This window comes from Pleuronectes platessa, chromosome 21 (genome assembly GCF_947347685.1).
Source record: "Pleuronectes platessa chromosome 21, fPlePla1.1, whole genome shotgun sequence".
Classification (NCBI taxonomy): domain Eukaryota; kingdom Metazoa; phylum Chordata; class Actinopteri; order Pleuronectiformes; family Pleuronectidae; genus Pleuronectes; species Pleuronectes platessa.
The window spans coordinates 15,793,935-15,811,636 of record NC_070646.1 but is presented as its reverse complement, the minus strand read 5'-3'; the positions used below and the strand labels follow the sequence as shown (position 1 = coordinate 15,811,636).

Genomic DNA, 17,702 nt, shown 5'->3' with positions numbered 1-17,702 from the left:
TTCCAGAGGTTTTGGGACGGTAGACATGCCAGATACACAAATCATGTTGTAAATACATAATAATGACTAGGGAGCTGTGAGAGCTCATACCTCTGCCAAGTTTAAATGCAGTGTTGCCCATTAATAATCCAGACTGTGGAGTTCTTGTCCAATCACAGTTTTTTTTTTTTAAAGGAATCAAAAATATTTTCTCATAATAAAATAACAGATCTGTAATTTTTCTCCCTTGCTGCATTGAAGAGCTATTTGCAGCACTAATTGCAGTATAGCCATATCTCTATCATCAATAAAGTTTTAACCATCCACGCAGACCTCACAATTTAAGCTGCAGTTGTGGCATCCATTGCAGTTCTCGTTCTCGCACAAAAACTTCTTTCATTCTTAAGTCTGTGTAACTGTCACTCAGAATCTCCACCCCTGCTACATTCCATACATTGAATTAATTCTGTGGGAAACAATGCAAAGAATATGGAAAAGAAAATTCTGACCTCCAAATTTTAATGGGTTCTTTCTAGGGCCATATATCGGCCCTACACAACATTTAAACATCCTCGGTAATATCTAAAACTAGCAAGAGATCCCCACCATAGAAGACATGTCTTTACCTAGAGCTCTGGTGAACTCGCTGGCGTCCATGTCCACATAATAGACATGAGTCCCCAGCAGTTTGCTGACCTCAGGTGAGGTCAGGTAAACTGAGCTGGGACAGAGGTACTTTCTCTCTTGCTCTCCTCCTTCCAGCGGGCGATGGGCTGGCACCCATTCAAGACGACACAAGGAGTAATAGAAGGAGGAATTGGTGTTCTTGATTGTTCGGCCATCACTGTCAACCAGCTGGGCTGTGAGGTACTGAGAGTACTTGTGTCTGAAAGAATGAGAGGGGTAGAAGTCAGAAATGGTTGAGAGATTTCCAACGGTCCTTACAGTCAAGGAATAGGCAATACCACACTATGACCACTTCTTTGACAAGATGCACTCAATATACACTATCATACAACTTCACAGATGATTATTGTGCATCTTCAGTTGGAGCTCAGTGATCTTGATGTCATTCATGACAACTCGACAAAGTGGCAGCACTTTGTGACCTACATTCCAACTGCACTCAGCAGCACTGCATGCTCAATGTTCAACGTTAAATGCACTGAGAGGTTCTGATCCACGCTCTGAAGAAAAATCTACTCATGTCAAATTAATAACTTTAATAGATGACAGTTATGCTCCACGTTTTCCTTAGGATCTCAGGAAAAATAATGTCATCATACTTTCCCTGTGATAGACACACAACCCAATTCAGTCTTTCTCTGGCTTTAATATCGCCTTATGATTTCCTGCCATTTTTAAGGGTACTTGAAGCAATGCACTTTTAGAAGCTAACCGCTACTTTTAGACCGTAAAATGTAAATGTGACCAGGTCATTACAGTTCCATTGTTATCTTTACCCAGATACAAGTTTAGAAATAAAATTTGGAATAAAAAGTGATATCTTATATTAATCCTATCTGTCAAAGCAAAGTTATAGATCTTGACTTTCTCAAGAGTTTGTCTTCACACACAACCAATGCAACATGAGAATCTCCAGATTTTGGAGTTCAGTTCATGTCTGAAAGCAACTTTCTTTAGCCAGTGGTAGGGATGGGCATAATTAATCGACGATCGATTAATTGATCATTAAGAATTTCCTCGATGAAATAATTTTTTCATCGAGGAATTCGCTAATTACACATTTGACCACGGGGGGCAGTGTTTGAAAAAAAAAGGCACAGTCCTACTCAGTTACCTGCGACTGGCTGCGAGTTACCGTGTATTTCCATTTCCAAAGTAAACATGAAGAGGTCACGGCGAAGTGTTGCATGGGACCATTTTGAGTTAAAAAATGACTTGGTTCACTGCCAACACTGCGAAGCTATCCCAGAGACTGGGGGAGACAAGGAGCCTGCGTTGTCTGACACGGACGAGGGGAGCGCAAACACCGGAGCCGCGGCCAGGCTAGCCAAGTTAGCACGGAGCTACCTGTGTATCACGGCGACGTCAGCCCCCTCAGAGCGGGTTTTTCGGCGGCTGGACTGACGGTCACCAGGCTGCGTTCGCGTCTGACCCCAGAGCATGTTAACATGCTCATCTTTCTCAACACAAATCCGTAGGCTGGTGCTGAAGTTGTATGTGAGTTACTGGTTATTTTTATGAAGCTTTCTCGACTCAGTACCTTGTTTGATAGTTTTGAGTTACATTTGGCAAAACCTGTCAGACCTAAGTATTATATATTTGTAGTTGTTGTTTAACATTATGTTTTTTTAAATTATTATTAGTTTATTTTGGAGGAAAAAAAAACGAGGGTCAGTTGTGTTTAGTAGCACCGGCTTCTAGCTGTCGGTTCCGCTGCCTAAGATTACGGCAGCGCATATTTTGTTCATCTTGTAATAAAGATCTCAATGAGGAAAACACGATTTTTTGCATTTCTGCATTTTAATGTAGCTTATAAATAGTGAATTTTTGAACTTGAAAATATTAATGATTAATCGAAAATTCGTCATTAACTCTCCCGACGATCGACGAAGACAATTTAATCGAACGCCCATCCCTAGCCAGTGGTCAGCACTTACAATGGTAACATTTCTCTGCTCACCCCAACTGCTCGAGGAAGATGGCCGCCCACATTGAGTCTGGTTCTCGCCACAGTTGCTGCTCATTGTGGGAACAGTTGCGTTTCTCTATAAGTTTTCAGGTCCTGGCCTATCTAAAGTGCCTTGAGATAATGTATGTTGTGATCTGGCGCTATACAAATAAAATGGAATTGAATAACTCCAAAGAAATATGTAGAAAGACTCCCAAGGTCCTGAGGTTTTCATTGACCGACGCATGAGGTCATCGGAAAAATATGATAATAGCAGAAAACAGATGGTATGAGTTTGTGAGCTTGACTGACATTCTTAGCTGAGCAGCTGTGCTCTAATTTAAAATAAAGGTAACTCACCAAATGAGGCAGCTCAAAAAGCAACTAAATCCAGATTATTAATCTCCAGACAGATGACTCTGGCAACATCAAACACAAACAGAAGTCTAGTGTGCCACTGCCTTTTGTTTGATTTAAATGTTGAACAATAACTCCACTTTACTTCCTGTCATCACTTAATGGTCACAGAACAGGAATTAGTACCCGACCCTGACTAACATCAACATCAATGCCATTAACCTAACCATTAAATTTCCAAAAATAACAGACACCCAGTGAATGCACCTTGTCCTCGAATGGAACAGTACCCACTGCACAGAGCATGACAGAGGAGGAGAAATATGTAAGTTAATTTGTGACATTGAATGTGCTTGTTACCCGGTGTCCCAGTTGGTCGCCAGCAACTTCAGCAAGGCCACTCTCTGCTGCAGGAGGAGGGAGCCAGGCAACTGGGCTGTGGCCAGGGCATTGAACTCCTCGCAGGGGTAGTCATCGAGCACAAAGTCCTCCCCAGGCCTCTGGTGCCACCTTTCACTTTCAGCTGACCAGGGGCTGGAGGCCTGGAGGAGCGCCAAAAGACAGAAGAGTCAGGATTAAACAAAACACACACTGTTAATGAAGTGGAGTCTCTCTCTCCAACCAGAACTAAAGGATTTGATCACAATACAATGACCCTGATTCTCCGCCAGGCTCCCCATACACACCAGAGGCAGCTTCAAAGTACTTACTGTGACCTATTTAGCTAGCACCTGGTTGTCTATCAGATTCTATTTCACTATTCATACCGGCAAATGTCTATGTGGTCTAGATTTTGTCTTGGTTTTCCATCCCCTGAACTCAAAAAATGAATCTAGATTTCATCCTACTTACTGCGACCCCTCTCATAGGTTCAATCACTGCTCTTCAGTGCTTTAATTATGCTTTAACTGTTTCTCTGCAAAGATTATGTTGGATGACTTTTCCTTCTTCAAAACTGCAGTTCTCTTTTGAAAGTTTCCCAAATCAATTTCCGAATGTCACTGTTCCGGTGCATCATTGTTTTCCAGATTTGACACCTTGTAAATGGTGAACTGAAAACCAGTGCACGTACATTGGATTAGACCTTTTGAAAGGGCAAATCTTTATTTTTAAACTTTGTAGACCTAAACCTACACTAGATTCTAGAAGCCCCCTGATCTGGATCCGTCCCAAAATTGACACATTCCACACCCTTCGACTCTCTTGTGGTAATCCCTCCTGTGTACTTTGTATAATCATACATACAAACCCACAAACAACCAGACTAGGGTGAAAACATAACCTCCTTGCTGGCGCGAAATATGAGCAATAATTAACAATGGCTTCAGAAATTTATCCCATTATTTAAACCCCCTGATTTTCCTGCTGGGCCGAAATGGCGGCTGCGAGAAAGGCCTGTTACATGAGGGCAGCACAAGTCATAAAATGAATTAACAAATCCACATACTGTCCCTCGTAGCTTTAGCTCAGGCTAAAACAGGCATCAGGAATGTCTGACCTGTGCAGCCTCAGCTCTGTCTGTAACATGTCCCACTACTCACCTGCTTTTTCTGCTCATTCTGAAAGCAGCTATTCATCTCTCTAGTCCTTTTAATCTTTAGTGTCTTCATCCCTTAATCACGACCTGATTCATCATGATGAGGCAGTTACTTTGTAATGCCACGGGTGTCCACGCAACCAGTAAATATTGTGTCCTAACAAAACAAACCCTTACCCTTGGAGCATCTGTGCTCACAAGTAGGGCTGTCACTGCCAAAGATCTAGTCTTTTGTGCCTTTCCTAAAAAGCTGAAGTAACGGTGCAGCGATGTTCTCCTCACCAGTTCTCTGGAAGTGAGTGTTTGTGTCTCTTTACGGATGATGAGACCATCTCTGACTCCCAGTCTGCTGAACAGCTCCCTCCATCCTTCCACATCATTGTCAGTCTCCACATAGCAGGGACTCAGCAGGACCCAATCATAGCCTAGTGGAGGGAAAAGTAGCACTAGGTTAAATTTTTAAGATTAGGGTCACATAAAGAGAACAGAGTCTTTACAACAATGAAGATATAATATGAGAATAAAGTCATTTTTTCTGCTGTGTCAGAAATATCAGAGAATACAGTTGCAAGTCCACTTAAGCATAGTTTTGAGGTGATTTGTGATGTAACAGTAATTTTCACGGATTTGGAAGTTATTCCAGAAAAGTTAGAGAAGTTGTAACTTGTAAGTCTAATGTTGTTTCTGAGAGTAATTCATAATTTACAGTATATAATATAGAATTTGGTATAAATATCAGCAACTCCAAAAAAAAATCGTATAAAAAAAGTTTATAGTGTGACAATGTGTTTTAGTATTATATTTTTATAGTTGTCATTGAGTTTACAGAAAATCTGTATGTATTGGACAAGAATAGATTGGACGGTAACTCAACAGCAAGACAAAGACATTATCAGTCTCTCCTTAAAATAACTAGAGCACAAAGGATCAAAATATCCTCAATGATGTAAAAGTACTAGGTTTAAATTTTCTATCTATCTATAAATTATATAAGGAATTTTTTGAACACATTAAAACTTGGTTGTGAATTGAGCTCCTCTTCAGGCCAAGTGTCCTGATTCCACTACCAATTACATTACAAACACACACACACACACACACACACACTCCTATGTCCAATACTCTTAGGCATTTCATGCTTTCTTTAACCATAACAATGGAGGAAAAAACCCTAACAAAGCGTTTTCCCCACAGAGGAAAAACATGTGCATACAGCTGAAAAAATGTTTCCATAAGAAAAGGCAAATACAGTAGCAGCAGGGGGTTTGTGTTTGTGTGTTTGTACCAGGCAGTGTCTTTTGCAGGTTGATGTTGCCGTACTCCTCAGAGAAGTGCACTTTGTCCTGCCCTGGGCACAGCAGCCCCCCGCTGGTGAGGACAGGAACTGCAACGTCCAAGTGCTCGTGGCTGGAGGAGGAGTGCTGCTTGATGAAAACAAGGTAGCTCACCACCACTGCCTCGGGCTTTGACTGATGATGATGATGATGATGAATCAGTCAAAGGGGTCAGAGAAGGAAAGAAAGACAATTAAGTAAACTACAAGGGGAGAGATTCAAAACCTGCTATGTGAAATTAGCATAACATCGTTTTTGAATGATATCACGTAGATGGAGATGGTAAAACTCGATTTATCCATTTAGCACACTACCTTCCATTTGTTGTTCCGTATTGTGGGGTAGATGTGCTTCTCCAGCAGCTCTTGGGGCTCCAGTTCATGAACTCCGAGTCGTTTCAGCAGCTCTCGAACCTGCTGACTCTCCAGGGGCTCCACACAGCTCAGCAGAGAGGGATGCACCACCTTTACATCCTTGTATAGTGCAGACAGAGGTCCTGTTGAAAGACAGTATGTTAAAAGAAAGCTGGTTCACAACCATGAACCTGTATCTACTGGCCCCCCCTAAAAATGACCATGTCACTTTCAAGACACAGAGACGACAAATACGAAACTTTTTGAACTAGAATGGCTCTAGATTTAGAGTCAATACATCTGCTTAGGCCCAAGTGTCCCCTTGTGAAACCAAATTTAAATCAGAAGGACGCTGCGTTTCAGTTGTCTATCGAGTTTAAATGCATGAGACATTAGTTTCACTTGCTCAAACCAAGCCACATTCACTGACACAAAAACCTGCCCGCGTCAAGACCTCCATCATTTTTTAAGTCATGCTTTGTTCTTTGTTCACTTTCCACCTAAACAGTCTGTGAATATTGTCTTCAATCACATGTAACTGCTGTAACATATGTATTTGAACTAAAAGTCAGGCACCTCACGAAAGACAGACTTCCTGACTATTTGTACTTAGTACTGGTCTGGTGCCAAAATGCAGAAACCTACCTCTGGGTTTACATGCACATAAAAAAAAGAATAAGGTATGAAGGTGAAGCAGAACCAAATCCAAGTCCTACGTTAGAATTCTGAGTCGCTTACGAAGACACCAGACAGGATTATTAGAGCCAGCAAAGTGCAGTGGCAGGATGCTTACATCAGAGTGTGAAAATCAATTATTCATGTCTGTCATTCTAAACCTCTGCTCTGTGTACTGTCTGTGAATGTGATGACGCACCTAGCCAGTGGCGTTCAGCCACTTTTGTGTGTGTTTGTGTGTATGCCGTGATGTGTGTGTGCGCTGTGATGTGAGGGAGTGTGTCGGCATATCGTTAGAGAGAGGTCAAGTTGTTGTACACCTACTTCTCTGCTCTCATCGTCTGTGAATGTGCCGACTTCTAACAGAACAGAACTTTGGCACATACTCTGTTTCTGTAACTGCTATAAATAAAGTTTTAGTCTCAGTTACCACGTCTGTTTACCAGAGTATCTTGCTTCAGATGAATCAGAATTCTATGCAGTTTTTATTTAGCACATGAGGTACCACAATCATTTCCAGTTTCAGTGCCGAGGTTTCTGGGCACACATTGTCAGGGGGGCACCTCATCACTGAGTTGATGCATATTTATCTGTTTTTATTTTTTAGCTTGTTCCATCAAAGTAAGATTTTTCTCCTTTAGTAATAGCTCTATTTAATCAGGAGGCACATGGATCTTGATAAATTCTACATTTCTATAAAATGATCTCACATTTAATGATGAGTGAGATCTCAAGAGTTTATTTGTTGAAACTTTATTCCAAAGTCTTGTTTTAAATGTGTGCACTGAAATTTGTTTTCATTTCAGAAAATCCTTATAAAAGATTTAAAGTCTGGAACCAGGCCGACCAACTAAGAGATCAATTTTGACCACAAAATATTTGATTCAGAGCAAAACAAATATTGGAAATCGGACTAAAAGGCAAAGGTATACAAATGTGTACATCATTTCTTTAAGAGTGAAGGAACTATTCAGCCCATAAACCATTGCGAGTGATCCCTGTTTTGATTTTCACCTCCTTTTTCCCCCTTTTATTAATTTCCCAACATGCATGGTATGTTAGAGTAGGAAATCATGGTTGTAACACAGGACGATTCAATCTGAGCAGATTTTCGCAGTAATGGTAAACATTTCCATGGTAACAGCAAGCTCCAACATTACGAACTGGAGGATTTTCAGAAGTTTAATTCTTCTCTGTGAAGAATTAAACTTAAACAGACCTTTGCCTTCTAGCATTTATCCTTTTTTCAAAATCTCGTAGCTTGGGCTCAGTCTACCTTGGAAGGTTGCAATATTATGACTGAAAATCAAAATCTCTATTCAGAAAATAAATGGGATTTTTTACTTCTTTTCCATCAGTGAATAGATAATAATTAATGCGAGAGTGTGATGTAAGTGAGCTGTTGTATATGTTAACATGAAATTACCTGGCTGAGCTGGAGATTTCTTTTTCTTAGTCTTGGTTTCTTCCATTGGAAAGAATACTCCCGCTCCATTTAATGCCACCACACTTCCATCAGCCAGGGGGATTATGGGTAGATCCCTCAGGCTCTGCAAGATGGCGTCTGCCTCTCCGTAGCCATACTCCAGAGCTCGGAAGTTGCAAACCAGCAACTTGGCCAGCTGTCGCAGACCGGCGTCTAAGAAAAGGACACAGGCACACTTTCTAAAACTGACTGAGATAAGCAACAGTTGCTTATATCCTTGAGTGGCTGAGTAAGTTAAGTTAAAATTCTGAGTTGCAACAAAATAATAATGATAATGATAATAAACAATATATTTAGCTCCATTTCTTCACGCTGTGTCAAACCCTTGCATGCCCATGGGCACACAGAGAGGACCCGTAAAGGGACATACAGGGACAGGAAGCACTGATGAGGCTGGACTTTTGTCAGTCCAACAACGGCAAACCGAGCCTTGTCAATGTGTTTGTGTGTTTGTAAGATAGACAGAGAGAGATTGAGAAATAGTGGAGATTTGTTTAGATTTGTATCCATTTATGTGTGGTCAATATTGATATTATGGCAGTCCAACAACAAATATATGGAAAACACTGAGGATGTAAAAAAAGTTGTGGTTATTATAAAATATTAATGGTATAACACTGTGTAGTATATAGACCTTCCGTACTGTGATGCATTGAACTTTGGTTCTCTTAACTTTAGCCGTATTGTGTTGCTGTTTAACCTTGTGACAAACCAGCATATATGTAATATCAGCATTCTAGTAATGACTGATAACTGCACATTACACAGTGCACATGTACTGTGTCAGCAGCTTTAGTTATTTGTGTGACATCATAATCTGCCAAGTCCTCCTCTTTCTCTCTTTAAATACACTCTTAAGTGCACACACCTGAATGGATGCCTTCCTCCCTCATCAGCTCCTTGGCCATGGCTGTGGTTACCGTGGTAACATCTGATCCCCGCAGGTTTCGCACTCCCAGGTGAGTGAGCAGGGAGGTGGGTGGGGCTGGGCTCAAACCCATATGGAGATAGGACAGAGACAGATGTCTCTCAAGCTCGTCTCCGCCAATCACCTCGCGGATCACGGCATCCCGACAGACGGCCACTTGGGACGGCAGCTTGTACACAACCTTACCCTCTATGACAGAAAGCATGGAGAGGAACATTCGAAGGTTTAAAAAAACAAAAACAACGATGAGCTCTGTATTTATTACTCTTGTCAATGTTGTTTTGTTTTTTTGTTTCATTTGTGAGTAACACCTGAGCTGAGTGTCGGCAGGAAGGCCTTTCCCTTAAGCAGTTGGATAATCTGCCCAGCAACAGGCTTGAAGAAGTCCATCACTTCATCAGGCAGGGGGATAAACTGTAGGAACTGGCATAGGCCATTCAGGCCCCTGAACTCTGGGTGTTCCTGGAGAGAGGGACAAACAGGACACTAGTTAAAAGACAAAAAATACTCAATGGTGAATGACTACTAAGTACTAATGGGTATTATCCCTGCATCATGTTCTAGACATCCTGTTATTCTTTTATTTATTTTATTTAATGCATAATTTCTCAGGTAGAGGAGTTTTTGTCTCAGGTCTGTATATATGTAACAGTGATTCTAACAGTCAGGTTAGAACCCAGATCCGGATAAGGGAACAGATCCAGTGTAAATAATGGATCTTGATAAGAATATTCAGACATATTTAGAGGACTGGTATTTATGTGTGTGTCTGAGTGACTTTCAAGTTACTTAAGAGAGGTGTATGAAACTGAATTTACAAAGAAACTCATTTTTCAAAATGTCTTCGGTTTTATACTCAGTAAAATCTTCTAATTTCAAATTTCAGTGAATTAATCCCACGATACAATTCTGTCTTACACTGAAGACGTCCATGGCCTGAAGGAAAAGTTGAGGTATCTCAGATCGAAGCCACTGGTTCCAGAAGCTGTCTCTGTCCACGTCTTCACGAGAGGAAGGGATGTCAAAGTCACCTGGAGAACAAAGTCAAGTGAGTGTCAAATTCCTTCTTACATAACTGGGATGCTCTAAAAATTACTTTAAAAATTCTTCTCACCTTGGACAATGAAACGGAAGCCGAAACTGCGAAGCGGCAGGTAGGCAAACACAGGCTGTTTCTGAGGTTGACACACAATGCCATCTCCTGTGTTGTCGCTTCCAAGCTGGAACGCCAGGGCAAGTTCGGTCGCCTCAACGTCCTCTTTGATCTGAAGGGGAAACAGATCAGTATCAACATAGATGCATCAGCGCAAATAGACAGACTCACAAAAAACAGGTTTAGGTGCCTGTTAAATGAGAGCAAATGTTTCAACATATGTTTTCTTAGTCAGATTCACATCTTCTCCAACAGAACCTAACTACAGGAAACAGGCAACTGCCACTGGGAAATTGGGGAGGGAAAAATATTTTTTTTGATGAGCAAAGTCACAGGGATTCCATTGAGAAATTATTAGGCCAGATGTTGTAGCCAAGACCTAATTCGTGAGCTTTCACTGAGGCTGGCAAAAAGCAGAAAGCACAGAACATTTATGAGGAATAAACACAGGAGCATGTCAGCGAAACTACGGTGAATTTCAGGACTGATGTGAATGTAAAATCTAAAACCTACATAGACCATGAGGCTTGCGTGTTTATTACCTTCTTGGGCTGCAGCGTAGTTTTGACCACCAGCCAGCGCTCTGTGCCCTCTGTGTGCTCCACCTCTACTACGTCATGACTCAGATCTTTTCGAGTCATGGTCACGAGACGGTTCTCACTCTGAAGAAAGACAGCACCAGGAGGAAATAGATTAAGACTTCTTTTAGCTTTGAAAGAATGGTTTTAGTTTTGAGTGTGTTAGAATGTTTGAGTGCCAGCACAAGAGCTACCTGATTGTATATGCTGATAGAGCGCAGGCGGTGCAGGAAGAGCAGCAGGGAGGGGTGCACATCATGAAACAGGTTCCTGGTCTGATGGCTCTCGGAGCGCAGAGGAAGGCAGATCTTGGTGGTCCAACTGATGAGCAATCAAATTCCATAATGCAGTTAGAAAACTGGTGGATTAAATATGCAGCTTTAATAGTGAATAAAGGCCTCTGTTTCCTCTTCCACTCAAAACATCAGGACAAAGCTGTTATATGTAATAGGCGACATAGCATAATACTCTATGTAATATGGGGCTCAGTATCTCGCTCTCCAACCCGCTAGTTAGTGGACGACCTGTTCTACATCCTGAGCCACAGACGCAACGTAATAAATTTAGAATGCTCAACTACCTATGAATTGTGGAACTTGTAACGGTGCAGGGTTTCCCCCAGCACTATCTTGTTAAGGCGGCCGCCTTAACAAGACTAGGGCCCCGCCTTGACTACCAATGTATTGAAAAAAAAAAAATAAAAAAAAAAAAAAATGGCATTGATAATACTCAGGTAATACTGTTTACAACATTAGTCGTGCCAATAAAGTTTTTTGAGTGTAATTGAGACGGCGACATCTGGTGGTTGAATATATTGTTGCATAGTCTATCATAGTCACCTGTCAATCTACCGCCAGTGACGTGCGGTGAGGTCAGTGAGTGGGTAGGCACTGAGTTCTGAAAGCCAGATTTCTCTAAACCTATATATTGTTAAATCAAAAACAATAAACAACAAACAGGCACGCACGGCCGATTTCAAATAAGTTCCTCCCTTTCTTTCTTTCTTTCTCTCTCACTCACTCACTCACACACACAGACGGGACGTATATGAAATGTCACGACGGTGACTTCAGGTTTGCCCGTAGCCTACTGTAGTTTGGTCTAAATGATTAAACATCGCATCCATCGACTTAACGGACCCGTCCCTCACACCGAGGGCAGAATAAACGTAAGGCAACAAGTCAAACCTTCGCCGATTCAAACTACCGGTACTACTTCTATTCAACTTAAAAATAAAAGACAGCATTCATCATTATGTAGGACTACAGCATAACTGATGGCAACTCCACTCCATAAACTTTATCTTAATAGATATAGTACCAGTAGCATATGCCCCATGGACCTGTCCAGCATCAGAATGTAACCATTTATCCACATTGCAGAGCTTAGGTTTGTCCGTCAGTAACAATGAAAACACAACTGCTCAATTGAATATAAAATGCAGAATGGATTGCACTCGGTATCAATTCATCCAACTTTATTATTAAATAAACCCCCAAAAAGTTTCTGACTCACCAATCTGACTCCCTGGCTGTAGAAATAAGCAATACGATAGTAATCCAGTGACAGTCTGACTGACAGCACAGCTAGCTAGCATCCTTCCGTTCATGTAGGCTACCTGTCCGTTTGAAATGCTCGAACATTGTTTGTCCCTGTTGCTGCTGTACACCGTCCAAGGCTGGCGCAGGCCTTTCTCTTGCTATTCATTCTGTTCCTTTTTAAATTATAATCCAATTTGTTAAAATTCCTCCAGTCTGAAATATCTGCGGGCACGGACACGGCAGCTGCAATGTTGACTTAAAAATCCGCGGGGGTAACGCGACGTGAATGAGCATAGCCAACGTAATGACGTTGGCCTAAGCTGCGTAAATGTCTAGTAATATCTCGATTTTAATTGGTCCATGAATGATATGTAACGTAAAGGCTTATGCAGTATGATGAGCTACATCAGCTGTATCCAAACCTGTCCCTCCTGTCAGCGATCACGCTCACGATACCAGTGGCAAGTGTCAATTGTGAGCGAGATTTTTCTGCCATGAATAGGGTAAGCCCATCATCTTCTCACTATCTTAGTTCAAAATTTAAAATATTAAATACAACATTGACTTCATTCACTCTATGTGTAGATAAAGACAGACCTGCGAAACAGGCTGCAGGGCAAGAGTCTTACAGCCTTTCATGAAGATCAGCATCAATGGCCCACCAGTGTCTAAGTTTAATTTCAGCAGGGCGCTGGAACTGTTCTTTGCACAGCCACGCAGAATAGCATGCACTGATGCCTCTTGTCAGCTGTGCCGCAAATAAGAAGATCCAGAAAGGAACTGTAAATAGTTGAATTTGCCCTTTTATGTGCATACAAAAGTTAAGTGTATTGTCCATTATTTGTATTTAATTTGCACTGTTCTTTAATTTTATTTTGTAGTGTCTGCATGTTTTCCACAACATTTGTACCTACTGTTGTTTATTTATATTGAAATAAACAGTTGTTTATTTCATTCATGCGTACTGGCATCTTTGAGCAAAATACCCCCAAAAATTTTCGCCGCGCCGCGCCAACAGCACCGCTACACACCGCGCCAACAGCACCGCCACCTGCTTACCACCTTGACTGAGACATTTACTGGGGGAAACACTGCGGTGTAACCTCTTTCAGCTTTTCGTTAATGATTCATTTACAATTTTGGTTGACTCACCACTTGGAACGAGCCATACTGACAACTAACTGTTGTAGGACAATTGCTGTAGCTCTGATAAAGCCACAGTTTGATACCTGCCAAGCACCAAATGACGATGCTTATAACTAAAAAAACGAGTTAAAAGGTGAGAGTGAATGTTGATATGTATGGTTAATAGTTTGGTGGCCAAAACATTCTACATATTTTTTTGAATGTTGATCTGTTTCTTCAGGACGGGTAGATGGATTTACTGTCACAATCCCCACAGCAAATATAAGGTGGTAACATGTTGTGCTTAGAGGTTGTTCTGCTGCCCTCAAGTGGCCAAAAATCATTTATCCCTTCAGACATCAGGTAAACATACAACTGTAGAACAAATATGGCTGAACATTATAAATCTGATGTACTGTATGTTTGAGGTACCACATTTACTGAAAACCAGAGTTGCTGATGATATAGAGCTGAATTATGGTTTGCATCTTTTTGAATTAACCTGAATGGCCTTTTTTTTTTACTTAAGATTTGTCACTGAATTCAATTTTGCTGCTTCAGTTTTGGGGTCATGGTGTTATAAATGCTGGCTCACTGCCAAATTGTCATGGCTTAGTGGGAGACATGAATCGTACATCATCAATTTATATTTATTTGTAATTCCTGTGTTTTACCTTTTTGTAAAGAAAAAGACAATCTAATTTATTTTCTTCCAACCTGATCTGGTTTGCGTTCCTCAGCGCTGCATCTAGAGGCCTCTCATCTTCAGTCCAGTGGGGGAGGATGTATCCCATGGATAAGCCGCAAGTCTTGTCGAAGCACAAGTGGAAGCCATTGGAGTGAATCTCCGGGCAGTCTGTGATCTTAAACACTGATTTGAAGCCGATGCCCTTTTGTCCTGTTAGAAGAAGTATCAGGATTATTAATATTGCTGTTATGAGACAAACATAAAGTTTTAAAACACTATTTGCAAATTCAAGCAGTGTTCAAGACACCATGGACATGCATACCAATGTATCCGTATTTGTGTTTGCCCTTGGTGCTGCGACCCACATCACAGATGGCCCGGATGTTCTTCTCCTGGAAGCCGATCTCATTGTTGAGGACAGTGATGCAGTTCTTTTCCACCACAAAGGCCACCGATGGAATGAGGCCGGCATCTGATGGGTAACTGTTGTCATCAGCATTCTGAAATAATATTAGAATAAGTTAAAGTTACATTTAAACAAGACATGAAACTCTTAATAATTATCATCCCAGTACATCTGTCTCTCATCCCTCCCTCCCTCCATTTGTTTATTTTTCTCTCCAGTTGGCATGTCCCTGGACCCACCTAGCTGACTTTTCCCACTGGCTGCTACCATGTATAATACCATATATAAAAGCATATGTGCGGGTGTGAATGTACTTGAAGCTACCTGAATGAGTTCTAGGACAAAGTGTGTATCCTTGCTGTAGAGTTCCGTGGAGAGGCGTTCCAAGCTGCGGCCCAGCCTGTCCTGCTGAATCTGCATGAGCTTCTTGCCTTCAGCGGCCAATTCCACACCAATACCAAACTCGTTCTTCCTGTCAGAGATTGAGAAGAGACACAAGAGGTAAGCAAAGATCTGCTTTACTTTAAGGGGCCACATGTGGTCAAATAAACCACGATACCTATATGGACAGAGTAAATATATCTGCAGATGGTAAATAAGAAAAAACCTGATGTCTTCAATGATGGTTCTTTGGGGAGATAACATGGTCTCTGATTGGCAGACGTCCGCATCATTTTCATTAGAATCAGACATTTCTGAGTTTTCCTTATCCTGGACTCTTTCTGCTTCAGCACTGACATCGGATGTCTCCCCATTAGGGACTGAGGCAAACTCGAACAGCTCCTCTTCATCCTCCTCGACCTCTACATCTTGCTCGCCATTAACTGTAAAAACAGTTAGCCATTAAACACTAAACAAAAGGGAAAATTGGTTCAGTAAAATTCGCAATTCCTGTGCTGGAGTTTTAGCCACCTTGATGTAGGCTCTGGTTGAGCTGGGAGGAGGCGTAGCTGCTTTCCATGGGGTTATCCTCAAAATAATCATCTTCACTCGTGTTCAGCGCCGACAGACTGCTGCTCTCAGAGTCTATCAAATTGGACTGAAGGGAAAATGAAAGGGAAGGAAAAGAACATTACAAGCCAAGAATTATAGACCTGCCAGAGGAACATGACAGTGAATTTACAGCTACCATACCACATGTGTTGTACTGTGTGGTGTTATGGTACACAGAAATCACCTTTACACTGGGACTAATTCTGAGAAATTTTTCCTTGATTTTACAGAGAAACTTGCTCCTTGTTTAGTCAAAATGTAACGTGAGCTATCTTTGTTTATTCCATTGTTTACAATGGCACATGATTCACACACTTGAGTAGTGAGAGCACACTTTGAATTATGACTCATCCGATTCAATGAGAACAGTCTTTCCATTTTTCTGACCTTCGCCTGTTCCACAGGTGCTGTGTGCATGTTGTAGCTGTGGCTCGGTGGTGGGTTCAGTTTCTTCTGGTAGTCTTTGGCCCAGTCTGTGATCCCCAGGAGGATGCCCAAACGATGCAGACAGTTCATGTGCCTTGGGTCGGACTGGGCCAAGGTGATTAGGACCTGTTTAGACTTGGCCTGGCCCAAGACACGGGAGAAAGGCTCCAAAAAGACCTGGAGGCCACATTTATACAAGAACAGACGAGTCACTTCTTACTCATCGTTACTACAGAAACGTATTGCCCAATCCTTGAGACTTTTGCTATGGAAGCTATGTTGTAATACCTGCTGCAAAAACAAACGAGTGAACATGAGTTGCACAAATTGTACAAGAAATGAAATCAACACTCATACCTTCCCTGCTCTACTTATAGAAAATTATAATATACATATACTGGTCTTGTTCTAAGCCTAAATATAAAGATTATTAAGTTTCATGATTAGACTTTGAGGTCCTGGGATTATCAGGACATAATAACTACACTTATCAGGAATCCCCTCATTCCATTTTTCCACCTGCCCAAATGAACCCTGGAATGAATTAAACACCTTCAATGTGGAATACCTGTTCTCACTATTTCTACTCAAAGCTTAAATGTAACATCTCACAAGAAATAAAAAAATAATTGATACTTATTTGATCCTGTGATCTGAATGTGCAACGCAGTGAGACTGACCTGCTGCAGAAGAGCCTGGCAGGTTCTGGTGGGGATTCGCATCAAACACGCCAAAAGGAACTCGGCCACTCTGCTGTAACATGCCACGTTCTCTTCATCCTGAGACATGTCTAACAAATCAAAACTTTATTTTAGAAACTTTAGGCAGCATTTGGAACCTCCTTCTGTGAAGCAGTTTGAAAATGTAAGGAAAGAAAAGCTTCAATCTCAGAGCCCTCATGCATCACTACCTTCTTTAGCCAATGCTGCTGCAAGGGAGCTCTGCATGTAGTTGGCCAGGAGGGCAGTGGGAGCATTGACGATCCCATCAGCGACCACCATGGACACCAGATGGCCGGCTGTGCCAGTGGGGTCAAGTGTCATGGCGGCACTGGAGAAGTACTTGTCTCCTGTGTGTGTGGTGATCCTGAGAAGCAGACCTGGTCTAACCTCCAACGCTGCCAGGCCTGTGTTAGCTGTGGGCAAGTCAATAAAAAGGAGTTTGTAATTGAGATATTAACTACATACCTAACATCTATAATACGTTTCATTAACATTTTCATTTACTCCTTATTCAGCCATGCAAAATGAACCATGTCTGACTTGTACCTGCATTTCTTTCGATGAAATCTTTGAGGGAGCCATGAAGGGGTTTAAAGATCAGCTCCCACTGGCTCCACTCACTTAAATCCTCCAGCAGGGGGCAGGAGAGCAAGCTAGCCATGGCCTGGGTCTTGGACATTTCACCAAGAAGCCCAACTGCCTCACAGCCAACTTCAGCACTATTCCTGAGAGGGAAGAGTAATATAGAGAAAGACAAGGATGAAATAGGAACTGTAAAGTCTAGTG

The 17,702-nt window shown here is 41.7% G+C and overlaps 1 protein-coding gene across 3 annotated transcripts in view; it reads right to left on the bottom strand.

The window, feature by feature from the left end:
• The window catches only part of wu:fj29h11 (uncharacterized), a 40,392-nt gene that overhangs the window by 10,853 nt on the left and 11,837 nt on the right, over positions 1-17,702 (bottom strand). For all 3 annotated transcript variants that reach the window (XM_053413173.1, XM_053413171.1, XM_053413172.1), the window contains 21 exons: positions 17,463-17,641; positions 17,105-17,329; positions 16,875-16,984; positions 16,156-16,371; positions 15,688-15,814; positions 15,383-15,599; positions 15,100-15,247; positions 14,692-14,869; positions 14,399-14,579; positions 11,210-11,336; positions 10,980-11,099; positions 10,399-10,549; positions 10,203-10,315; positions 9,596-9,746; positions 9,225-9,473; positions 8,297-8,509; positions 6,157-6,338; positions 5,794-5,977; positions 4,791-4,933; positions 3,332-3,513; positions 606-865 (listed from right to left, as the gene is read on the bottom strand). In XM_053413173.1, coding sequence (XP_053269148.1) covers positions 606-865; positions 3,332-3,513; positions 4,791-4,933; positions 5,794-5,977; positions 6,157-6,338; positions 8,297-8,509; positions 9,225-9,473; positions 9,596-9,746; positions 10,203-10,315; positions 10,399-10,549; positions 10,980-11,099; positions 11,210-11,336; positions 14,399-14,579; positions 14,692-14,869; positions 15,100-15,247; positions 15,383-15,599; positions 15,688-15,814; positions 16,156-16,371; positions 16,875-16,984; positions 17,105-17,329; positions 17,463-17,641 — 3,656 coding nt within the window. The remainder of the gene's footprint in view (positions 1-605; positions 866-3,331; positions 3,514-4,790; positions 4,934-5,793; positions 5,978-6,156; positions 6,339-8,296; positions 8,510-9,224; positions 9,474-9,595; positions 9,747-10,202; positions 10,316-10,398; positions 10,550-10,979; positions 11,100-11,209; positions 11,337-14,398; positions 14,580-14,691; positions 14,870-15,099; positions 15,248-15,382; positions 15,600-15,687; positions 15,815-16,155; positions 16,372-16,874; positions 16,985-17,104; positions 17,330-17,462; positions 17,642-17,702) is intronic.